General features: G+C 40.9%; 2 protein-coding genes across 5 annotated transcripts in view; both read left to right on the top strand.

Annotated features, from left to right (window-relative positions):
- The window catches only part of insrb (insulin receptor b), an 85595-nt gene extending 73050 nt beyond the window's left edge, over positions 1-12545 (top strand). Inside the window, exons 9-23 of one of the 2 annotated variants that reach the window (XM_031307127.2) lie at positions 1331-1581; positions 1979-2146; positions 2270-2468; positions 3960-4098; positions 4669-4822; positions 5096-5244; positions 6343-6499; positions 6752-6848; positions 7146-7213; positions 7365-7594; positions 8870-8980; positions 9106-9268; positions 9649-9778; positions 9874-10008; positions 10559-12545. In XM_031307127.2, coding sequence (XP_031162987.1) covers positions 1331-1581; positions 1979-2146; positions 2270-2468; positions 3960-4098; positions 4669-4822; positions 5096-5244; positions 6343-6499; positions 6752-6848; positions 7146-7213; positions 7365-7594; positions 8870-8980; positions 9106-9268; positions 9649-9778; positions 9874-10008; positions 10559-10913 — 2506 coding nt within the window. In that variant the 3' untranslated portion in view covers positions 10914-12545. The remainder of the gene's footprint in view (positions 1-1330; positions 1582-1978; positions 2147-2269; positions 2469-3959; positions 4099-4668; positions 4823-5095; positions 5245-6342; positions 6500-6751; positions 6849-7145; positions 7214-7364; positions 7595-8869; positions 8981-9105; positions 9269-9648; positions 9779-9873; positions 10009-10558) is intronic. The other variant, XM_036007287.1, reaches the window with a different exon arrangement.
- Positions 12546-22256: 9711 nt separating this feature from the next.
- The window catches only part of arhgef18b (rho/rac guanine nucleotide exchange factor (GEF) 18b), a 43736-nt gene continuing 40084 nt past the window's right edge, over positions 22257-25908 (top strand). For all 3 annotated transcript variants that reach the window (XM_036007286.1, XM_036007285.1, XM_031307126.2), the window contains exon 1: positions 22257-22466. In XM_036007286.1, coding sequence (XP_035863179.1) covers positions 22391-22466 — 76 coding nt within the window. In that variant the 5' untranslated portion in view covers positions 22257-22390. The remainder of the gene's footprint in view (positions 22467-25908) is intronic.

The raw sequence follows: 25908 nt of genomic DNA, 5'->3' as shown, positions 1-25908 counted from the left end.
GCTTGGTCTTAGTTGCTTAGTTAACCTTGTAAACTGAATCAATATCAACTACTGAATGTCATGATCTCTTCTACAGCTGAATAAGATCCAAAACTGAGATGCTAGTTGATTCGAAAAGCCAGACACAGGAAATGTATTCATTTTATTCTCTGGAGTACAGAGACCATGTCAAGAGTTATTATGGACTCAACTTTTAAAGTCATGTCAGTAATTTAACTGCTTACAGCTTTTGCTCACTTAAAAAATATATCTAAAGTTAAAGGATTGTTATCTCAGGTTGACTCTGAAAGGCTGGATCTCTACCAGGTTAGACTACTGTACCCAAACAATAGAACGACTCTATGGGCTGAAATATATGCCACCAGAAACTGAATTTGAATCATTTATATTTGAATTTGAATTGCTAAACTTGAATAATTGCATTGAAAAACTGAATTTGAATCACATAATTTGAAATTGTATTGTTTAATTTGAATCATTGCATTGAAAAACTGAATCTGAATAGTATAATTAGAAATTGAATTTATTCGTTTGGAACTGAAGTCCAATAAAATTTTATCCTCACTGAAAATTCAACTCTCCATATATCTTCACATTCATTTCTCAAAATTAAATTTCAAGTTACTGTGAAAGACATCCGGGTAGTTGAAGGATGAAGGAAGAGCAATCGAGCGCTGATCGATAGAGTTCAGTGGCGCAGATACACAGGACTCTTCTTCAGCCAATCAGCACCTACGTTTTGGAGCACAGTATCCGCCATGAAACGAGGAAGAAGTGCTTTCCTCGCCTTGACCCAGAGATATATATCTATGAGTTGAATTTTCAGTGAGGATCAAATTTTATTGGACTTCAGTTCCAAACGAATAAATTCAATTTTTAATTATACTATTCAGATTCAGTTTTTCAATGCAATGAATCAAATTAAACAATACAATTTCAAATTATGTGATTCAAATTTAGTTTTTCAATGCAATTATTCAAGTTTAGCAATTCAAATTCAAATATAAATGATTCAAATTCAGTTTCTGGTGTCACATATTTCAGCCCATAGACTCCAGCTCGTTTAGACCGCAACAATCAACGCATTACTCCTGTACTTAAATCACTTCAGTTGCTCCCAGTGCAATACAGAATCAGACTCACAATTCTACTAATAGTGTTTAAAGCACTTCATTGTTTGGCTCCCCAGTATATATTACCTGTACTAAAACTTGTCGTATAAATAAAAAATTGGATTGCCTTACTTTGCCAAATGAGCTCCATTAGTACTTATCACTGTTAATTTGAAGCTGTTGATCAATTCTCTTTTATCTCTTTCTATCTGCTCCAGGCCATATAAGAATGTGACGGAGTTTGATGGACAGGACGCGTGTGGCTCTAACAGCTGGGCTATTGCTGATGTTGATCCTCCATCCCGTTCCACGGACAGCAAGAAGGCGGAAGATCCAGGGCTCCTGATCCGACCATTGAAGCCCTGGACCCAGTACGCCATTATGGTCAAGACCCAACTGTCTGCATCTGACGAGCACCAGGTTCATGGAGCCAAGAGCGAGATAATCTACGTCCGCACCAATGCCTCCAGTGAGTTACACTACTTTAAAAAAACACACACACATTATGTTAGGTCCTCTAAACAAACACAGTTGTGTTTACATTTAGTCTTTTTCACACACATTGTTTGTATCCTGGAGGCATAACAAACATGCTGAATGCATTTCCTGAAATATCACTGCAGCATTAATTTTATCCTTAGTTGTGATGATGATGTGGTAAACAGTAGATATCCAGTGTTCATGGTTACAAAGTAATCTACCAGTAATGTGCACTTGCATGTTTCTATCTGCATTGCCAGACTGGCTCCATTCAAATGAATGAAGGGCTGCGTTTTTTCACATAGGACTAAAGTCGATCTGAACACGGCCTAAGGTCATACAACACCAATGCAGTCCTAACTTTTGCCTTTCTCCATCCCCCTCAGAACCCTCTGTGCCTCTGGACCCCATGTCCAACTCCAACTCCTCCTCTCAGATCATCCTGAAGTGGAAGCCTCCCACCAATCCCAATGGCAACATCACCCACTACCGTGTCATCTGTCGGAAGCAGCCTGAGGATCGGGACCTCTACAAGTTTGACTACTGCCTCCAAGGTCGGTATCCACGGGTTGGTCTATTCAAATCTGCTCAGATGACTGTTTGTAAACAAATAAGCTGCTGCTCACTTCACATTTGTTTGTCTGGCTTCCCCCCTCACACCTATTTCTCCTGCCCAGGAATGAAGCTGCCGTCTCGTACCCCAACCCACCTGGACAGCGAGGATGAGCAGAAGTGGAACCACACAGATGAGCCCAACTCAGGGGGCAAGTGCTGCGCCTGCCCCAAGACAGACAACCAGCTAAAGAAAGAGCAGGAGGAGATAGAGTATCGCAAGACCTTTGAGAACTACCTCCACAATGAAGTCTTTGAGAGCAGGTACACATCCTGGGTCGTAGTTAAATGTTACAGCTCATGAAACAACACATCTGGACAACATTTCCAAACTGTTGATCTCAGCAATATTGTAATCTTGGCAGTTTATATAGCATGTTTTCACCAAGATTTAAAAAGGTTATGAAACACCAGCACGACCAATACAGACTACAGGTCAAAGCAAGCAATCAATAATTAGGCCAAATTTATGAACATCCTTGTTAACGGTTGAACAATTTAGGCCAACTTTAGATTTCTTTCTTGTCGCAGTGGCCACATTAAAGTCACACACTGTACAGCAGTTTGGTCACAACTAAACTTTATGCTTGTTTAAAAAGCTTGTATACATTCAAAATTCACCTCATTTAGCGTCACACCAAGCATAGCACCAACATGAGTGCAGCAACAACACTGGAGCCCCTCTATCCAGCCAGACTCCATCACTCCTCTTTTGTCCCAACCACCACGATGTGTGTCTCAGAACAGCTCCGTGCCAACTTTGTGTGTGTGTGTGTGTGTTTTATATGTAGACCCTTGTTTTTTTGTTTTTGGACAGGGCACTACTGTGGGGGGCTTAGGGTGGGAGGTGCTGATTGTCTGGTCTGCGGTGCCCCTACCCTCTCCCCTGACACACACAAACACCCATAGTCTCTCCCTCCGCTTCACCGGGGGAGTGATTACTGTGCCCATTATCATTCATGCCAGTCAAGGGTGCAGTCAGACTGCCATTTAGATGCACACAAACACTCAAACTCACACACACCTCAGCTGAATTTTGAACCCATGCTGTTGAATCGGCCAAGGTCAGCTCCATATACTGAAGTACACAAAGAACTCCTGGTGCTCTCTTTATCCATCAGGCAATGGGATCCAGGAATCTTTGTATTTTGTATTTTTTTGTAACATTAACTACACTTCCCTGTACAATGAAGGAGAGGCTTCACTGCAGCAGCTTGGGGTGAAGTGTAATACTCAATGACTCTTAATGGTGGTCATTTTGGAAGGAAGGAATATAGTATTCTAATTCATAGACAGTGATTACTACCCGTCCTTACACAGAGGTGCACTCACGTCTTTTATGTCTTAATTGTTTTAATTTTGTGGCCTTTTGTGATGGGCTTACACTCGTAACCACAGAGTAAAGTTGACCTGCTCATTAGCACCACCCAGTGGTGAGGGTTGGAAGCTTTTCCAGCAGGGCAGTAGGTGGTATTTGTGGATAAATGTCATACAGTCAGACTTGCTACACACTGTAAAGGTTAGTGTGAGCAGAGGTCCTTGCTGGCTGTCTCCACACTACTGCTCCATCTGCCTGGAGCTAATTCACATGAAATGCCTCTGACTTTTGTGTTGATAATTTATCCAGACTTTGTCTGAGAGCCATTCATGTTAGAGGACTGCGTGCACAGACTCTAAAAAAACTTCCTTTAAGGTTTTGAGTGGCATTTTACCTAACTTTTGCTTACTGCTTCACCTGTTGCTCTGTTTGTCCAGACCGTCTCGTCGCCGACGCTCAGTGGGAGTTGCCAATGCCACCCTACCCTCTTTCTTCCTCACCACAGCCCCCAGTCTGGCATTCAGTTCCACCACAGCCACCCCAGAAGACGAAGACGAGGACGAGGAGGGATCCAAGGTCTCAAACACTTTAGATTTTCTATACTATATATCAGCACATGCGTTGACACAAGAATGACAAATGTCATTCTTGTGTCAACGCATGTGCTGATTTGTTGTTCCCCATCCTAGATTTCCTAGTTTTAAGAGGCACATGTAAAATAAGAAAATAATACTGATCCCCTTTACAATTTGCTCAACATCTGCAAAAAAAGTGACATCTGTCCCCTGAAGTATAATGTATTTCCATATTTGTAAATTCCTTTTAACTTTGGTATTTAATGCAATTAAAATATGTTAGCCTCTGACTCACATATTGAACCATTGAAAGCACCTGACATATTTTAGTTTTTGTCACTACCAGAAAGAAAGCAAAGGAATATGCCATTTATGCTTTATTTTTTTATAAACATTGTCCATGTTGTGCTTCAGTCAATATATAAACTTGATTTTTTTTTTTTTACATGACTGTGGTGTGAGGATTGGTATTTCCAACAAAAATAAATGCTTTTGTATATATGACTTGAGTGTAACCACAAATCCCTGACACTGGTGGCGTAATTACATCTTTCTCGTCTTTTTTCCTAAGGTGGAGCTGAAAGTGTTCTCAAAGGAGTCTACAGTCATCTCCAACCTGCAACACTTCACCAGTTATAAAATAGAGATCATGGCCTGCAACCATCCAACAGACCTCCAACGCTGCAGCATGGCTGCTTATGTCAGTGCTCGAACTTTGCCAGAGGGTATGAACAAATACAAATCTCACACGTATTCACACTCAGTTGCCAGTTTATTAGGTACACCTACAGAAGCTAAACGTAAAGCAGTCTAATCCAGCGGTCCTGCAATAAAATTTTCATAGCTTCATGGTTATAATGGTTATAAACCTTCATGATGATTAAAATGTACAGTTTGTATGGGCAATCAGAGACAAGTAGCCAATTAAGAACAATGTGGAAATGCAGTGCTTTATAATGCACGTGTTAAGTGTTTGTCTTTATGTCTGGTACCTACAGAGAAAGCAGACGACATCCCAGGCCCTGTGACCCATGAGATAGTGAGAGCCGAACCTCCCTATGTGTTGATTAAATGGAATCCACCTCGCTCCCCTAACGGCCTCATCATCCTGTACGAGGTGTTCTACAGGAAGGTTGGAGACACAGAGGTCAGTATCAACCATCACCGAACTTTGAGAGAGTGAGGATGCAGGGGAAAGGCAGGAGTCAGAAGAAGGTTTTCTAAACTGAAGGACACAGGAGTGAGGGAGGAAAGCAAAAATGATCTTGATATGCTCTGAAGGAAGGATAAACACAGAGGGCTTAAAGAGCAGGCAGGTGCATAAGAAAACATGGATGAAGGAAGGAAGAAATGGAGAGAGAACCAGGAGTGATCTTCGTGAACTGGGGAGTGGAGGCAGGCAGGAAAGGTTTGCTGTCTTTTCCCTTATATGGAAAGAAGAACAAAGAACATACTGTATTTGTTTACAAACTCCCAATGCTATCACTGTGTTTGTTGACATTTTGTGCTGTGTGTGTGTGTTTGTATATTATTATTTCTGTGTGTTTGTGTGCAGAAGTTCTCGTCATTACACAATCTCTTGATTCTGTAAGTGTGTGGTGTTGTTGTTGTTGTTTACTTACTGTATATGTGAGAATTCATCTCTCATTGCTATTCATTTCTGCACTGCCTGACCCTAGGAACCAGTAGGAGCTCTGTTACCATAGTGACAGAGGCAGGAAGGAAGACTTAAAGTTATAATCATAACTCCGGTTCTTTGAGTAATATGAGCGAGATGTCTCACTATGGGAGCAAGCCTCACTGCGACCCTCAGAAGCACTTGTCTCATTACGCAAATCCTGACTGGCTGGTGAACGCAAGTCGTGTGCACACGCAGACCCGCGGGAGGCTGAAGCCCCAGACCCGTATAAGCCAAGGCAATAGCCTCCACCACCCAGCGGGAGAGGCTTTGCTTTGTGACAGGTTCCCCCTTATGAGGATTAGTCCAGGAAATGAACAGCTGAATTGAAGCCTGTATCCCCACGAGAACGTGCGTAAAACCCAGATCGATGCCGCAAGTGCGCTCCACCTGCTCTGTCTGAGAGAGAGGGGAGACACACGCTGCAGCCCGTTTGCCATCACAGGGGGTTCCAACAACTCTGGTAGAAACTCTGGTAGACTTTTTTTCTGGTAAAGAAACCTTTAGAATAATATTTAGCACTCTCATGCTCAAGTGTTTTTTGTTTTGTCATTTTTTTCTCCCCAGATTCACACAGCTTGTGTGTCAGGGCCAGCCTACAACAAGTCAGGTGGCACGAAGCTTTCGCTTGTGCAACCTGGAAACTACAGTGTGAGGGTCCGCGCCACCTCCTTGGCAGAAAATGGCTCTTTTACAGAAACCACTCACTTCTTCATGCCCAATCGTAAGACCACAGGCTATATGTCTGACTTAACTGAACTTGCATGTCATGCATTATTCACATGAATCTGAAAGTTCATAAATTGCTTGCATAATTGTTCAGAAATATCACAAGATATTTATCAACCAAGGCCTATTTCTGCTCTGTTATTATTGTTAAAACATAATATTGGCCTTTACTGTAGATCTGTCTTTCATATTCATACACATGCAATCTTCCAAGTGAACTGACCAGTGACTTCTTTGTTTATTACAGCGGATCAAGGTTTAATTTGGATTGTGATGGGTCCAGTCATCTGCTTCATCCTGCTGCTGTTCGTGGGAGGTGGAGTCTTTGTGATCTTTAAGAAGAGGTAAGATCTTTGACTGGCATGCTGCCTATCAGGATGATCCACCCCGCTGGATACATAAACTGAGCAGATTACACCATATGACATCAACGAGGGAATGGTGCTTATTTTGTTCATAAACGTATAGTGGGATTTAAAGTAGAGGGTGTTCAGTTTGAATACTTTGAGCCCAGTAGCTATAAGGAGTATGTGACAGGACAAATAAACGAGACATATTCTAAAAGAAGGTCCAGACAACCTGGAGAAAGTTCACATCTTATTACAGTTTTCGACGTCTCCCTTTCTGTGGTTGTGTTACAGGCAAACTGAAGGCCCGACAGGACCTCTTATCGCCTCCTCAAACCCTGAGTACATCAGCACCAATGATGGTAAGAAAAGCATTATGACATAACTGCTAAGATTGGGAAGTACAACATTGTTGGACTTTTTCTGTATTTAAAAAAGATAAAGTGGCACCTCATGATGATTTGTGAATGGTTCACTTAATTGAAATGGTGATTTGTGTCTTGCTTTGTGTAGTGTATGTTCCTGATGAGTGGGAGGTGCCCCGGGACAAGATCACGGTGCTCAGAGAGCTGGGTCAGGGCTCCTTCGGCATGGTGTACGAGGGAATTGCCAAAGACATCATCAAAGGAGACCCGGACACACGCGTAGCCGTCAAGACAGTCAATGAATCGGCCAGCCTGCGCGAGAGGATCGAGTTTCTCAACGAAGCCTCCGTCATGAAGGCGTTCAGCTGTCACCACGTGGTACGACACAGAAAACTCTTTTCAAACCTCTAACAGGGACACTGGAGCAGATGTCCATGCACTTGTGAAGTACAGTATATTACACATTTCCATCATGTTGTCGAAACCAGCATGATAATGTATGACTCATAGAACCATGACTTGTTGTGTTCATACTGCCATATTGACACACAGTTTGACTCCAACAAAAAAAAGGTTTACACTTGGAAAGCAATTGTGCCTACCAATATAATTTCATTAAACAGCCTAGTAAAGGCCGATTCATGCTTCTGCTTTAAATTGATCCCGTGGCTACGTACGCAGGTAAGTGGAGACACGGACCCTACGCCGGACCCTACGCTGGAGCCTGACAAACACTCTAAACATGTAACTACACATCGCGGTGATACGTTGCTCCTCGCTCGGCCGTGGCTTGGTCACGTTGCATTTCCCCCTGCTCATTACCGGGTTCTCCTTCTCCATAGACAACATGAAATCAAGGAGAGGGTTAAGTTGTCCTGCTACATATTTCCCACCGTGGTCAGAAAGCACATAGGAGACACTTTGTTTCTCCCACTATGACTCTAGAGTCAGTACACGCTCCGAAGCGAATCACCATCACTCTCACTCGCTCTTCCACAAACTCCCCAAGCACACACATGCCGGCCCTTCTATTCTCTTAAAGAGATTGACGCACACACCAACGCATAAGTATAAACTTCCGGCCACTTACGACGAAAGCTCTGCGTGGAGCCGCCGCAGAACCATAAATCAAGCTTAAACCAATTAAATTGCCATATGTTGTGCTGTCAGCTTTAAAATCATGTTGAGATGTATGCGGAGGGAATTATTATTATTTACCCACGAATGATGAGAGAGTTGATATACTGTAGTGGCAACATTTTGGTTAAAAGCAGGAATTTTTCTCTTAAAGGTGAAATAATTGAGGATGCCTTTATTTTTTTTTTTTATAATTTGAGAGTTTTAACAACCACATTTAGTAATGAACAGTGTGGGAATTGTATGTAATGACCCATATATCAAAGTGACCAAAACTCTTTGGGCAGTTTAACCTGAACTTTAATGGAGTCATTCATTATACATAAAATATAAATGAGGAAAAAGGCATTTTCAATGTATTTACATCCCAGCAAGAAATGGGGTGCTAGTTTAGGACTGTTGTTAAGAAGAAGTGTTTACTAAAAAATAGTTTGTAGTCTGTCAATGTAAGGGTAAATATTGTTTAGTGCACAAGTGTATGACCATGTGTGTTTTTCTTTATTTTTCTCTATGTAGGTCCGTCTGTTAGGTGTGGTGTCCAAAGGTCAGCCCACCCTGGTAGTGATGGAGCTGATGACCCACGGTGACCTGAAGAGCTACCTGCGTGGTCTCAGGCCGGACTCTGAGGTATGTGTCGCAGATATGCAATCTCTTCAGGTGGAGATCATTACAGCTGAAGGATGCTTAGTTCTGATGTAAACACATCACTGACTGACTTTAGAGTCTTTTTTTGTGCGTGTGTGTTTTTGTAGAACAACCCCACAGGCCGTTCACCACCTACGCTGAAGGAGATGATCCAGATGGCTGCAGAAATTGCAGACGGCATGGCCTACCTCAATGCCAAGAAGTTTGTCCACAGAGACCTGGCAGCCAGGAACTGCATGGTGGCAGAGGACTTCACCGTCAAGATTGGAGGTACTGTGGCTTGTGTTTGTTTTGTTTTCCTCGTTGTTAGTATTGCAATTCCAGTTAATCACAGTTAGCTGTGTGTTATCAGTGTTTCCTTTAGGATTTTTTTTATTTCTGATACCGTGGCAGCAGAAATTTTGGCATGGCGGGCCGCCATTTCCAAATCAACATGGAGGAAACACTGTGTGGTGGTTGAATTGAATCAGAGTGTGTTTATTATTTGCGAATCTGTTTTCTGTGAAACTGTGTTCTAACAGTTAAGGTATACTGAGTGTCTGTCTGTCTGTCTGTCTCTCTCTCTCTCTCTCTCTCTCTCTCTCTCTCTCTCTCTCTCTCTATGTCTCTCTCTCTCTCTCTCTCTCTCTCTCTCTCTCTCTCTCTCATAGACTTTGGTATGACCCGAGACATCTATGAGACTGACTACTACCGTAAAGGAGGAAAGGGCCTGCTTCCTGTCAGGTGGATGGCTCCAGAGTCTCTGAAGGACGGAGTCTTTACTGCCCACTCTGACTGCTGGTAAGTCACACCTTGGCAGTTGTTGTGCAGTCTTATAATTCCTAATTAGATTACCGGTGCCCTTGGATCACATGTGGTTGTATGTGTGTCTGCAGGTCATTTGGCGTTGTGCTGTGGGAGATCAATACGTTAGCAGAGCAGCCCTACCAGGGTTTATCCAACGAACAGGTTTTAAAGTTTGTCATGGATGGAGGATACCTGGACCGGCCAGACAACTGCCCCGAGAGGATGTGAGTCAATACTGACACGACTGGCACCTTGGGGCACCTTTACCGTCTTTATACTTTAACTTTATTTTGTCTGGATAATGTGACACAGTATCTATCTATCTATTCATTTTTTGTGTAGGGGACACAATTATAGTTTATGATTATACTTTTATGGTAAAAACTGATCTGTTTGGAGCACATTGACATAGGTGGACATTTTGATCTCTACTAAAGTTTTAAGGTAGCTTTTTCAGCTGATAGACACTTTGAAGTGTCAAACAGTAAATCTGGAGTAGTTTCCTACTGCTCACTACTGCATGGAAGATTGCTACTGGGCCTTAATCTGATGCTGAATTGGTACAAACTTGTACCACTATCACAAACATCCTTATACCTTTATGTAGCATCAAAAGGTATACATTTTGTCTCATGGGGCCCAAGAGTTGAGTGCTTAATTGAATGAAAGGAATGGATTAGATGGGATAATATAGTCAAGGGTAACACACTCTCTGGGCACCCTAGGTTTGCATTAAAGGGTTAAAGCTTTGTGCATCTTTATCCCCTTTTCCAGGCACAGCCTAATGCAGATGTGTTGGCAGTACAACCCCAAGATGCGGCCGTTGTTCCACGAGATCATCGAGATGCTGCGGGAGGACCTGCACCCGTCTTTCCAGGAGTGCTCCTTCTTCTACAGCGAGGAGAACAAAGTCCCTGAGACAGAGGAGTATGACCTGGACCTAGACAACATGGAGAGCATCCCACTGGACCCGTCGTCATACTCCCAGAGAGAGGAGAGCTTAGGCAGGGACAGCGGGCCCTCTGTGGCCCTCAGAGGGAACTATGAGGAGCATATCCCCTACACACACATGAACGGTGGCAAGAAAAACGGACGAATCTTATCGTTGCCCAGATCCAGCCCTTCCTAACATTTCCTGTTTCCTAAAATAACTTGTTTCTGTATCTTTTATGTTCCTCTCATCATTTTCTAATGATTTTCTTATTTTTGGAGAAGCCCTTCAAAAAAGACACAGATCTCAGGACTTTTTATTTTCTTCCTCATGGCTGCCGCACACAGGCATGCAAAGGATGCAAACATGGTGTAACTCTTTTTTTAACTTCCTCCCACAACACATGGACTTTCTATTACCGTATTATCTATCTATTGTTTTTCACTATTGCCACGTTTCCTGGACTCCTTGTGATGGAAACAGAGAAAAAAAAACTGTGAACACAACAAACCTTAGACAACCAAGAAGGCTGCTTCTGCTCAACCTCCTCAAGACTTGTCCCTCCTTTTCTCCTCACCAATCTGCATTTCCACATTTCTGTGCTTCCCCCCCCACCCCCCCTCCAAGTGAAATCTTGTTACTCAGAGAGTGGCCTTTTTGTATGTGGCCTATAAACAAAGAGAAGTGTCTATCAGCGCTTATACTAATTTCCTTTTGAACAATGACTCAATCACTTTGGAACGGTGGGATGTCTTTCAAAGACTTGATCATAGAACAAACATCTATTCCTGGAGGAATGTGTTCTTTTTGTTTGTATTTTTTTTGGTTCTGCAGAATTCCAAACGACACACAGATTTGTTGGGTGTTTGGTGAATAGTTTTAATTTATTTGCTTTTATTGTTATTTTTTCTTCTCTTTTCCTCTTCTCTTTCTCAGTTTTATCTCTGTGTCCTCACTATTATGGCTGAAGGATATTTAAACAGTTAAGAATTGGACAAAAGAGTTCCTCAGACTGACCAATAGCTGCTGCTTTGATATATTTTAGTGGGTATAGAATTATATAAATATATATAATATATATAGTATATATGGAATATTGGTATTTATGTACCAGTATTCCATATATAATATATGACATTTTGATGTTTTTGTAAATAGTTCATATTTGTAATATTTTTCATCAGAAGCTTTGCTAGTATTTTGTTTTGCCAGGTTATTTTTCTGGGTTTTTTTTAATTTTCTTATTTTTATAGCCCCAGAAATCACACTAATCTACCATCAGTGCTCTCTGTGTCTTAGGCCTCCAGTCCCCCTTGAGTGCTCCCTTTCCATGTGGATGGGAAAGGAGAAAGACCCAAAATATTGTCAACTCACCTCATCATTTTTATTTTTATTTTTATAAATCTTGTTCCCACTGAGAGCTGTCAATATTTGTAGGCAACTTTACTACAACAATGGAAAAAAACAAACAATGAAATAACCAAAAAAAAAAAAAAAGCTTTATAAAAGGGGAATGAGGTATTTCTAGGTGAAAGTGCACCTGATGTGTGTTTGTCTCTGTGTCTGCGGTCTCTCTCTGGTCAGATCACGCTGTAGCTGAGCTCTTGTGTTTGTTATCGCAGGTTTATTATGTCCTTCACGTGATTGTGCTGGTCGTCAGTGAGGCTAGAGAGTGTGGAGAGCTTGTCCTGGTGATTGTACTTCCTTATGTTGGCCTAACAGTAATGGTTTTTCAGTCGGTGCTGCTTGGATCAGGGCAGGGTGGGGAATTAACACCAGCTCTAAAACAAATGCAGGTGAAGTAAAAATGATGAGGCTCTTTTGTAAAAATGTTTGTTTTTGACCAGCCCAAAACGCCCTTTTAATTTAAAGAGACAGTTGCATTCCCTTCCCATCTGACCTGGGAGCTCAGCTCAGGGCCTCAGTGTTAGATGGAAGGTTCTATTAAATTCCCCTCTCATTGTCGTTCCGCACACACCTCCTGAACGCTCTCCCTTCTCAGTCTTCCTGAGGCTTCCCGTTGACTGCTGAACTTACTGCTCCAAATCAGGCTGTTGGAAATTTCCACATTTTGTGGTCAAGGGACTGGAGAGAAATACGGAAAGTTCCAACTATGTTCAGAGTCCACAGCAGGTAGTGGAGAGAGAGGCCGTTTCTCTGTGTGTGTGTGTCTCTCTCTCTCTCTCTCTCTCTCTCTCTCTCTCTCTCTCTCTCTCTCTCTCTCTCTCTCTCTCTCTCTCAGAGAGACAGGGAGTGTGCGAGTGCTTGTTAATCCTGTTATTCTCTCTGCTATCACATGTAGTTAGGCAGTCAGGACATGGTGTGCAGCAGCTTTTTCACTCAGGTCTGACATTCCAGGATTTAGTTGGAACTGCTTGTTCCCTCACCCCTCCCCCCCCCCCCCCCCCCCACTCTGCCTGCCTGCTGGCAAACCTGAAACCATCACTCCATCAGATTCAACACATAAACATGAAAGACTCTTTTTCTTTTTAATTATCAAATATCTGAAGGTTGCCCCTCCTGCCAGGAATCAAAAACATTCCTGTCAACCGTACCCTTACACAAAGCAACAGAAAAGTTAGTTGCTGACCTCTCATTGTGTCTCGTAAGATCATTAATTCACTATTAGTTATAGTTTCGCAGCAGATGCTCCGTAAGCGCTCCTCTCTCTCTCTAACCACAGCAGTTGATGACATGGTTGGTGTTAGTCAGCAGAATTTTTTTTTTTATCTGGACACAGACCTTCGTGGTCGAACAGCATTCAGCACTTATAGTATAGCCAAAGTGTTGGCAACTTTCTGTCAACAATGAGAACCCACAGAATCAGAGTCAGAGAAAGCAGAGAAGCTGCCTCCATATTTTACCAGTGCCTTCTCAAACCCAGAGCCACGTCCAGACTAGTTATATCGGCTAGTAACACATACACAGGCCTCTGTGCTCTCTCTATATTTTCTTATGAGGCAGGAGAGGCATAAGAGGGATATACATCGAAGCTGCATCTACATTTATGGTTTTAGGGTTACAACTTTGTTCTTTGCTGGAAAAAAAGTGGAAGTCTCTGCATTTTTTTCCTTTTGAGCTTGTTGCCGCTTAAGGTTTGAATACCAATGTTCACCTAGTGCTTTAGCGGCAACACTGTGGATTGGCCAGAGTCTGTGCTGTTGTGCACTCAGAGGCGCCCGAGGTTATGATGTCGATTTTAGCTAATTATCCTGAAGAGTTACAATCTTGGGCTTTTGTACTTTGTAAATAATCTGTGACATAGTTTGGAAAATAAAAGCGGAAAAAAAGAAAATCTGATGCCCGTCAGTTTTGCGTACATGACAGAAAAATGGTGGACCTTAGCTGTGGTGCAGTTCCACACTATATACTAATACTACACTTTTATCTTACTAGTAAACTGTTTTGGCAGTTAGGACATCTTTGTTTACACTACATAGCATACCCAGTTAAAATTAGGATTTAGTATGGAAGTGGGACATAGCTCTTGTTTCCACCTTGACCTAGGTTGCTTATCTTGTGGTGGTCTTCACACGCATATGCAATTTTTAATTAAGATGGTGCCCATATCTTTGAAATACCAGATATTTATTTTATTATGATCATGGTCATTGTATAAGAAGAACACAGTTAGCTTTTTAGTGAAGCATTTTTAAGGTGTTGTGAGAGTGGAGCGATGTAAAGTCCTAGTTTATTATTGTAAAAGTGGAGTAGCTGTTGGTGAGCAGCAGGAGTGCTAGTTAGTTAGTTAGTTAGTTAGTTAGTAATTGTCGTTGTCTTTATGTTTGGCCAGAGTCTACCTCAGTGCATATGGAGGAATCAGTCTAAAAAGCCTAAATCATCCCCGTCAGTCTCTCAATATCCCATGATTTCAAATAATATCACTTTATCGTACATTACCAACACTGCTGATGAATTCCCTTCCCCTGTGGTGTATTTAACCCCTCTGCCTCCTTTGTTTCTCAGTTTTCTCTTCTTCTTGTGTCTCGGGGGAAGCCATCATCGACCCCTGCAGTATGTGGGTATTGTTGGGAGCGTCATATTCTGGCCCTTTGTTGTTTTAAAATGTCTTGATTTTAGAGTTTAAGGATAAGCTTACAAGATATACAAGTATTATAATTGTTTTACCCCACCTTATTAAATGTGCAACATCAGGCAGTAAATTGGCATTATATATTTTCAGTTTATAAAATTACTCACAAGAGGCTTCCCCCGTGTGCTGGAAGATGCAGTGTAGCTTTATTATGCGTATTTCCCCTTTCCATATACACCAATCCTCTAGACTGTATTTAATGTAGTATCGGCTGTACTGGTTTCTGGGGATGTGACATTAGCATGAGTCAAAAAAAAAAAAAAAAAAAAAGAGTCTCTTGGCTCTAAATGTATATATCTGTGATAACCTACATGCAGCCAAAGCTAACTAAGCTTTGGTCAAAACAGTTAGCGTTCAAATCCCACATCTCCTCTAGTCGTTGTCGGTTTATTTGTCTATTTCTCTGTTCTGATATTTGTTTTGTATGTATATTTTTTCTACTGTGAATATCAAGAAATAACCTTTATTTTCTGTCAATGCCATGGATTGGGTCTGTTTTAGCTGATCAGGACACTGACATCTGGGCTGTTTAAAAAGTTTTAAAGAGGAGGACCCCCCTCTGCAAAGAAAAAAAAGCTGGACTGGGACAATCCTGTGTGCCATAAGAACTATTAACAGACATGAATTCTAGATTGTAACTTTTCGTCTCAGGGAGGCGGCCTAATACTTTGTGGTTGGAGGATAAAGAGGACGAGGAGGAAGAAGAACTACCTACCTACCTTTTATCTACTCTGACTGAAGCGCAAGTTCTCAGCACCCTTGCAAAATGCAAAACGGAGATGATAAGTCCAAGGACAAGTTTTCAACAACAAAAACCCAAACAACCTTTTCATAAATCTGAAATCATTCTGCCCCTTTGAAGATAATCAGGAATCCTCTCTCTCTCTCTCTCTCTCTCTCTCTCTGTCTCTGTCTCTGTCTCTGTCTCTCTCTCTCTCTCTCTCTGTCTCTGTGTGTCGTGATGTGGTTTGGACTGCCCTCTAGCGGTTGGATGGGAGCGTTGCAGGTCAGGGGTGGCAAAGCAAACAGGGCCCGACCCATAGTGCCTTGCTCAGACTAATGACCCACTTGACCCCTCCCACGCAGTCCACTCCCCTCAGAGCAGAAACAGTGTCTCCACCAATCACTAAAGAGGATTTTCCCAACTTCAAACATGAGATGAAAACATGGGAATTATGTTTTTATGCATTCTGTGTTTTTTAGTTGGAACTGCAGAGAAAAACATTCTCACTGCTTGGTGGGAAAAAAAACTAATGTGGATTCTATGACAGTTGAAGTCTCTACTCTGCTAAGCTCTGGCTTGCTTTGTGCATGGAAAATGAATTATCTATACCAGCGGATAGCTTGATAATTTGATTCTCACTGATTTTGCTTCTTATCAGTCTGTTTTGACAGCAATGCCCCAAAGCACATGCAAAAACCCATGATTAGCAACAAGTGATTGCATTACAATTGGGGATTTCCATATGAAATGCATTCAGTTGTTCCATGATTTTTAAAAGAAATGAACTGGTTAATAAGCTCTTAACTGTAAATAGCAGCAGATCCCCTTGGTCCCCTGAAAAACAAAAGCAATTGATTTCTTTTAGTGAAGTTTAGGTTTGTTTTGTTGAACTCTGATGACCTAAAAAGTGGTTGGGCAGAGCATGCTAGTAACGCAGCGCAGGGTGAGAACAAAGCATTGTATGTATTATTGTTTTGTTTTAAAGAAAAGAAAAAAGTATTACATTTTAGAGATGTTGATTTCTATTTTTTTTAGCCAAAGTATGGAGGGCAAATACAATTACTTTTTTCTGACTGTAAACTTTTACTACTCTTGTACATTATGAATTTAACATTGTTATCAATGTGTATATAACTTTTTTCTAAATTTAAAAAGATTTTTTTTTTTTTTTTTTTTTCATGACACAACCCACTACACAGAAAAGAGCAGAGTCAAATATGTCCATGTACTTAACAGGAGCAGCACAACTCCAGTCTGAGGGCTTACCCCTGTGTAACAAGACAGTGTGTGGCCTGAAACGTTTCACAATGAACCCTGCTCTTAATCCGATGCATGTTCTGAATGTTGTCATGCATTTCAACCACCCCACCCAGCCACAGCAGCATGTCACCCATAAAGCCTTTCTTGTGTCACAAATATGTCACCTATCACAGATGTTGTATGAAATAGTTTCTGACAAGAGACGTTTGTTTAGTTTGCAAATGTTTGTTTTTTTGTGTGTGTGTAGGCTATGTGAAAAACTGGAAACGACCACTGCACATCCTTTTGAAGAAGAGGAAACCTGAGCGATAAAATCCTGAATAAGCTAAAAAGAAAACTATTGGCAGGCCTACTGATGGTTCAACAATAATGCATCTTAAAGTTTAGACTGTAAAGCTGGAGGTGTTATTGGAATAGTTTGAAATTTTGGGATACACGCTTATTTGCTTGCCGAGAGTTAGACAAGAAGATTTATACATTGTTAACTAGAAGGGAGAGTGCAGACCTGCGCCAAGTCCATGTCCTATCTCGCAAAGTTAATGAAAAATAATGTGTGAAAAATATTTTCTGTATCCGCCTCGTGGTTCGGATCCACTCCAAAATGTTATGGGTTCTTCCTTGGACCATGCTACACCCTTCCATCTAGTTTCATGAAAATCGGCCTGTATCAAAGCCAGTAGTTTTCTCGTAATCCTGCTGCAAAACAAACACAAACCGAAAACAACCTCCTTGGCTTTCTGGCAGAGGTAATAAAAAGCTGCAGCTAGCATCCAGTTAGCTTTAGCTTAGCACAAAGAATAGAAACGGGGAAACGGCAAGCCTGGCTCCGTCGAGCAGTATGTTTTGTGTAATAAACTTTGTTTATTAATTATTACATTGACTTTGTATGTAATGGGGCTGTACAATTTGTGCAAAACGCGAGCGGTGTGAACATAAATGTAACGGACAGATTGTGAGTGGCGCCGTTCTTCTCTAACTCTGGCTCTGCCAGTAAGTGAACAAGCATATTTTTCAAAATGCTGAACTATTCCCTTTTATTAAAGAGGCTCAGCATAAAACTAAAACACCTTCAGCTATGAATGAATTAAGTACTGTCTGTCAGTAGTGTTATGATGAACTGTTCATATTTGTGTTAATGATTAGGGAGAGAGACGCCATTGTTTAAAGATAGACAATGGGGGGCGTTGCAGGTATGTGGTGACCCTGTTTGTTAGATGACCAATCTGAGGAAAAGCAGCCTCTTCTTTAGTTTAAAGAGTCATCTGTCGGTCCAGTGGTCTGCTCCAGTTTACACACCAATACCTTATATTTATCTCTATCCTGTTCCCTGTGCTGTATGTTGTTTAAATCAATGGAGTTGTGTCTGTGTTGTCCTCTGTTGAAGTCTTTACCACAGCTTTCTTTGTCTCTGATCGCTGCTGCTCCTCTCTGTGTCCTTCAAGTCTTTCTCTCCTCAGTGCACATAGGTGATCCCCAGAATGCTGTGTGTAGTCTTGCAGGATACCTCTTTATTAATGTCATTTATTGCCGATGAATATGCTGATGTATTAATTTTGGGATATGTTGTGTATACATTATGTCGAGACATCGGTCATATGCAGACAGCAGGTGTAAATGTGTGTATGTACAGTCTGAAACTCCTGCAACCCACAGAGATCGCTTCATCCCTCACACTGGATCCAAATGTGCCATTATCTTTATGTATCACATATTCAACACACACACACACACACACACACACACACACACAGAAATACATGCATATTGTACAGGATCAAAAATGTGCCATGACTAAATGAACGCTTGACAATTTATTTTTTCTATGTTTTCAAAGGAGAGCCAAGTAGTGACATGTACAAAAAATGTTGCAATGATATGAAAATAAAAATCTTGCTGTGTGTAAATTATTCAACAATTAATTGTTTATATTAAAATTATGAATAAAATTATTGGAGAATACGTGTCTTCTCATGCTTCTTAACTATGAACTGAGGCAGGTAGCCAGAAAATTCTCACCCTTTAATTCATATACAACCATATAAATAATTGTTATCACTTCTCTGATGAAGACTGAAGATGCTATTGAAAGCTCTGAGAAACAGCTATTAAATGGAACTTGAGATGTATTTATTTTTGTCATCAGTGGAGGAAAGCAACAAACTACATTTGCCCAAGTACGCTACTTATACTGTATACAATTTTGAGGTACTTTAGTATTTCCATTTTATGCTACTTAATACTTTTACTCCACTACATTTGTTTGACAGATACTGCTTATATATACCACAAGCACAGGTTTGCATGTACAATATATAAGATTACCTTATAAATATGATTGCACTGCTTTACATAAAACTACTCAATAGTGTATAAACTAGTTAATATCTCTACCTCGACCAGCTACATTTAAATGCTGCTTACAAGATATTGCTTCTGTAATAATAATCCACATGGTATAATAGGTGTGGTAGGGGCCATTGGGCCTCCAAAATTAGTACTTTTACTTTTGGTACATTTTGCTGATAATACTTACCTACCTTTACCTAAGTAAAACTTGAAATGGAGTATTTTCAACTGTGTTATTGCTACTTTTACTTAAGTAAAAGCTCTGAATACTCCATCCACTGCACACCGTGCTCTTTTGTCCTCACTAAGTTCAGCCATAGACCTCTTGCTGCTGCATGATCAGATCACACGACTTTAGTGCCTTGCTCAAGGGCATCTTGACATCATCGAATGTGTTTGTAGCTTGAAAGAAGCTAGCGCGGACCACTGATTAGCTTACAACGCTAGTATTCGGGGCACAGGGAAAGTAAAAATAAATCGCTATTTATACCACTAAAAAGGATCAAAATATCACCAAACTTCAACGGTAGCATAATGAGGGTCCCTACATGTTAACCGAAGCATTGAGAACTTTGTAAGTGTACAGACAGTTTATTGAAAAGATACATTATAAAGACATTCTCGTATACAGGCGGCCGCAGTCTTGGGAGCTACTGTCTTTCTAAACTATCTTTTTAATAAACTGTCACGCTAGCTTGTTTCAAGCTACAAACATATTCGATTAGCATGAAAACATGTCCCAGAGAACGATCGTTCAGGTACACATCTGTTATTAACCCCTAGGTTTTGCACCGGAATTGTCCTTTAACCTTAAACTTGGCAATTTTGATCAGAATGCAATAGATTTTTTATGTTTATTATTTATTTTTATATTTGAAATATTGTTTTTTATTTATTGTAGAATGTTTTTTTTAACAATTTTAAATTCTACCACACCTTGTAAATGTTCATGCATTGTAAGCCCGTACCCTCCTTACTGTTTGTGAATTGTATTTCAGGGGACAACATCCGGCCTGGCAGCTAATTCATGTGAGCCTCTGTGTTCATTCACACACTACAGTAAGATCTCAGAATAAAAGATGAGAAGCAGAGATACAGCGTGCATCAACGTGAGATTCTGATGAAGTTATGCTCTGACTGTAACCACTACAAACACAGCTAGTTCCTCCTAACCCAGTTCCTCAGGGCTGTGCAGGGGGAGCACAAAGCTGCAAAACATGAAGATGCACAACACAAGAATAGAGATCAGACTAATGGAAGTCATAAGATAACACTACAACTCAATGACGTGTGCACTAAATCACGAAGGCATCGCCTTCAGTTTAGTGGAATTTATCTGTCACAATAAAAATGTTTTTAAGAGTCTGTGAGGTTTATTGTCAATAGGTCACTTCAACAGAAGATTTCACAACGTGCACTTATCCTATAGTGCCGTGCTACCATCAAATGTGTGAGCTGCCACAACACATTTTAAAGCAGCGGCGATGTTTGGAACTGTACGCGTGGGCCATTCAGCAGCACTTTGTTCTCAGCTGCAAATAATGAGAAAAAGAGGAAGCAGGGTTGAGATCCTGTGGCTGGCTGCTGGCTCTCTGCAGTCAGTGTGAACATAGAACGTACACCGTCAGGCCTGAAGGACTTAAAACCATCTTTTCTCTGCTCTTTTGCTTTGTTTAGGTGAACAGAGAAGATTTACATGCTGCCATCTGTTACCTATCATCAAATGTAAGTAGAGTTTATGTTGCTTTTTTGAGTTTGGAGTTTCAAACCGTGATCTACACACGAAGGCCCAGTTCTTTCCTTGCATTTGTCTATGCATTGTTTAAAGTGTGAGGTGTTTTTCTGCAGTAGACTTCTGTTTTAGTACATTCATAACTTGACTTCTCTGTGCCAGTGTTCTGCCTTCTCTGTCTGTGGGAAAGTAAGAAGACTTTTCCACTTGATGTGCAGTGAGCTGAACTTGACAGTCATCCGTAGTTACACTTGTGCAAATTAAGAAGCACAATGGTTGCAACAATTGTCAGCCTCTGTGTCTTGTAGCTGGAGCAGTTAGAGTTACACTTTCCTATGTGTGCTGTGTGGTGATTGTTCCTCTACACTCTTAGTACAGTTTTTTTAAGCTTTTTAAAAGACCTTATTTGCTTTACTTCTTCCCAGAAGATGTAGTGTTTTGTGCCACTGTGACTCAGAATAAGTAAGACAAAGACTGCATGTATCATTGGCCTATGCTTTCATTGCGTGTACTTCCTTCTCTTTTTCTGCCTTATTTCCTTAAAACAACGCATCTTTAAACTGGTCTGGAACAGTATAACATGTTTTCTGACATTTCTGAGATCTTAGACTATTAAAATACACAATACCCTTTCAGGGTTTACAATTATTACAATAGATAACCATTGTTTTTCTGGCTGGTGAGTGAAGCAAATCTACCAGCCACTTGCATATTTTACCAGCATTTGGCTAGTAGATGGTGCTAATTTTGAACCCTGTTCCCTTTACTACCCCTCTGCTCACCCCTGTGTCACCCCAAACACCTCTTCCTTGGTCTCTTGTCATCCAGCAATCATCTTATAAAATGTCTACAGTGAAGATATGCCTTAACTTTTTATCAGAAACTATGAAATTTGGGTGGCTGGGTAGCTCACCTGATAGAGCGCACGCCCATGAGGTTACTCCTCGATGCAACGGCCACAGGTTCGGCTCCAACCAGCCCTTTGCTGCATGTCATTTCCCCTCTCTCTCCCCTTTTATATCTTCAGCTATCCCATAAAAAATAAATGCCCAATCTTTAAAAAAATAAACTACGAGATCCACTGTTCATTAGAACATATAAATTGAGTACCTGAAGCTGTTGTGTTCTAACACCTGCACCTGCTCCTGATGGTCTTAAAGTAAAACCTAAAGCTTAAAACCTTTTTTGGAGTGACTCCACTCTTACACCCTATCATGACAAGTTGACGAAAGCATCATGACAAAAATGTTCACATATCCAAAGCAAAACTTTTCATGCCTCCTTTTCTCTTCCCACTGTCACCTTTTTTTGCTTTCCTGCTTCTTTTCTGCCCTTTTTTTGGGGAGGTAATCCCCAACCAGCAGCTCCCTTTTCTCCTTCCCTTGGACTCTCTCTCCCTCTTTTTCTCTTTCTCCCCTCCCTCCGTCCCTCCTCCCCCCACCCCCTTCTTCTCGCTGGGTGCCAGAGCTCCAGTGTGAGCGAGCTCCAGTTCCAGCTGGCCTCCCCACTGCGCTACTCGTATGGCGGACTCTCCTCTTAACAACTCCTGGCCCTCCTTCTCCAAACTCTGGTTGAAGAGATGGTCCTTCAAGAGAGGTACCTGTTTTACATCTAGATTACACTTCAGGTGTTTTTGGTTTGTTGGGTAGCTCAGAGGGAACATTGAGTGGATAAAACTGGAACGAGACAAGAGGGGGTTGTCATCTAGTACAGGTTCTGGACTGGATGTGACCTCAGGAGGAGGTGTTGGCTGTTGTTTACCATTTTGACCTGATTTGGACTTGTGGTGAGTGAAGGTTGCTGTCTATCAGATAAAAGTTTTTTTTTTTTTTTTTTTTGCAAAGCTCAGAGAGTCATCTCTAACCCTAGTGCATTGTATAGGATGTGAGAATGCACAAATGTCACCATGCATCTATAACTGAGAAAAAAAACATTTGATCATTCATTGTAAAATTATCATTTTGTATGATGATACTGACTAGCGCTGCCACTGTACCACCTGTAGAGCCTAAATGAAGGGTTTTATGTTTGGTGTAGCATTGGTGTGATTTTACTTTTTTTTTTTTTTATAAATCCATTTAAAAAAAAACCTGATTTCACTGAGAAAAAGACTGACAAGTAGAGCTTTATACACACTGTAAACACAACAATTTTTCAGTTTATCCTTCTCTATAGCAGGCAGAGCTTAAATCATTTCATGCTGTTTGTTCCCATGCTGTTATCTTTAGAGGAATATGACATCTTTTTATACATAAAGAAGCGATGTAGGATGCTTCTATCGAGCTTCAGCCGTGGTGTCTGTGTAGCTCGGAGCTTTGAAACACTAGTCGGACCGATTTCTGATCAAAGAGGATCTGTGAGGTGACAGGTGTTTTGATGTATGCTTCAACCTCAGCTCTAACAGGCTCTGTGTTGTGTTTTCACCTGCACACACACACACACACACACACACACACACACACACACACACACACACACACACACACACACACACACACACACACACACACACACACAGACTTACACTCATCAAGGTACTGAATGGTCACCGTGACCTTAATCCAAACACTATTTTTGAAGTATCAAATAATATGTTTATCTTGGATAAGTTACAAGTAGGATTTTTACCTTGTTATCTGGGTTTTTTGTAGCTGGGTAATATATAGGCTCTGTGTGTGTGTGTGTGTGTGTGTGTGTGTGTGTGTGTGTGTGTGTGTGTGTGTGTGTGTGTGTGTGTGTGTGTCTCATCAGAATGATCTTAACGATATATTAAAAGGTCTGTATTGTACTACTGTCTCTGTTGAAAACACATCTGTAGAGTCATCTGTAGATCAATTTGCTTTGTCATAAACTTGTCATGCAATCAAATGACCGTATCAGATGATGCCAGAGTTCCTCTTGTGATTGTCATAGAGCTTTGCAAACGTATGTACAGTAAGCTTTGTGGTATGCCATCATTTCCTTCTTGTCACAAGCCCATCAAACACAAACAGGGTTACATACTGTGGCACACAAATCTGTCATCTACACTCTGTGTGATGTAAATTACATTTCTTATACATAATTGTGTATAATATTTCTTATTATTTATACAGATTCAAAGTTGTGTTTACTTTGTTTGAAACACTCCTTTAGTTTTAACAAAATACTAAACTGTTTAGTCATTTTGAGGAAAAATATATAAGAAAGCACTGCACCACTAGAGCTTGTATTCATTATCAAGAACAATTCTCACAAACATGGTTTTACTTGTTACTCTAAAAAATCATCTTACGGTACATACATTCAGTAAAATAGTTGATTGATTGTAGGGCATTTGTCAATCCAAGTCAAGTCAATTTTACTTATATAGCTCAAGTTTAAAACTTTGCGTCAGAGGACTTTATCTGTGCAATATATGTAAACCCTCAATCCTTAGACTTGAATAAGGAACGAGTCCACAAAAACCATTTACCACAGAGTAGACAGAAGTTACAGTTGTGGAATAACAATATAGAGAAAAGAGGAACAAATACAAGTTATAAAGTACATGAATTATTATATTGACTAAATATTAAGTGTAATAATTTAAAGAGTTTTGGGTGAAGTGTTAATGTAATTTGGTTATTTATTAGTTTATAATAGTCATTAGTTTTAGTAGCAGACCACCTTTGTTATGTGGAGCCAAACTATTGGGAAAACAGCTGACTATGTATGACAGTGCCAAAATGGTTATGGAGACACACACGCTGATGTTTCATCCTTGTGGGATGTATTAGCAGATATGAGAAGCCAACCATAAAAGGCTACAGCAGCACTACAAGACAGCATCAAGCAGCCACTGCTGTGTCTGTACCGAGTGTCTGAGTTTACACTTAACACGAGTGGGATTTGGACGCAGACAAATTCTCCCTCCGGCGGGGACACTGCCATCCCTGCAGCCTCAGGGAGTGATTTAGTAATACAGAAAATACTGTAGATCCACAGTGTGTCTGTCTGTGTGTTTATGTGAGAGCATCTCTGGCTGTGGCGCTGAAGAGGGGAGTGGATGCTGTTGGTTTATAGCAGGACATGGTGCAGGACTCTGAGTGTGGCCTGTCTGCATTTGATCTCACTGCACAACACAAAAGTGGTCGAGGAGTGAGCCACACAAAACAATCTTCACCAACACTCAAATTAAAAAAACAAACAGAGATTATTAGTATTATATGTAAGAAAAGCTATGAGTGAAATGAACGTCCATAACTTATAGCATAATGGATTATATCTTTTCTGTTTTCAAAGCTGCTCTTATTAATGTGTGTATATCACCAACATCTTGAATAACTATGTGTAACGCGAAAAGGGTTACTCCACGTAGCATTTTACGATCTTTTAGCCCACAAATTTACTGTTGAGTCTCACCGCTCTCATCGACCTTGTTTGCAGCAGCTGTTTTTAGCAAAAAATGTCTGATAAACCCACTGTAGGCTAACATGGCCAGCACCACAGAGCAGACAGACACAGTTACCGACCAGCTGGTGAACAAAGTGGAGCAGCTCAAGAGAAGAATATATCTCTATAGTGAATATTGAACATGACTAATGCTAATGTTGCTCCATTTCTGTTAGATGTGTAAACAAAAAGGAGAAACTTAATTAGCTTAACTTTAAAAAAAGCTTTTTGTGCTCCACAACTTATATACTCCTAGCATGTTTCTGTTTTATAGTTCGGAGAGTCAGAGCAGCATCTCTTTCACCACTCCTTCATTACTGAAATCACAGATATAACATGGCATGTATAGCATTAGCGGCAACAGATGCAGTTTACACTGGTCATGGTTAATCAGAAAGTGAACCTTCGTAAAGGAACAGAAACAGGGCAAAATCTATTGAAGGAGCATTGAGTCAGGCCCTGTGGAGCCAGGCTGGCTTAGGGTAAGGCTTGGGTTCACAGCTTTATGAAATGAGGCTTATGTAACCTGTCATAGCTGCAGCTCTCCCCTCCTCAGATGGGCATGGTGTGGCTGAAACCTTAACAGTGAACATGACATACTTAGACACCTGACCAGAATTTTCAG

Source organism: Sander lucioperca, chromosome 11, assembly GCF_008315115.2.
Source record: "Sander lucioperca isolate FBNREF2018 chromosome 11, SLUC_FBN_1.2, whole genome shotgun sequence".
NCBI classification, from domain to species: Eukaryota; Metazoa; Chordata; class Actinopteri; order Perciformes; family Percidae; genus Sander; species Sander lucioperca.
This window is presented reverse-complemented; position numbering and strand designations above follow the sequence as displayed.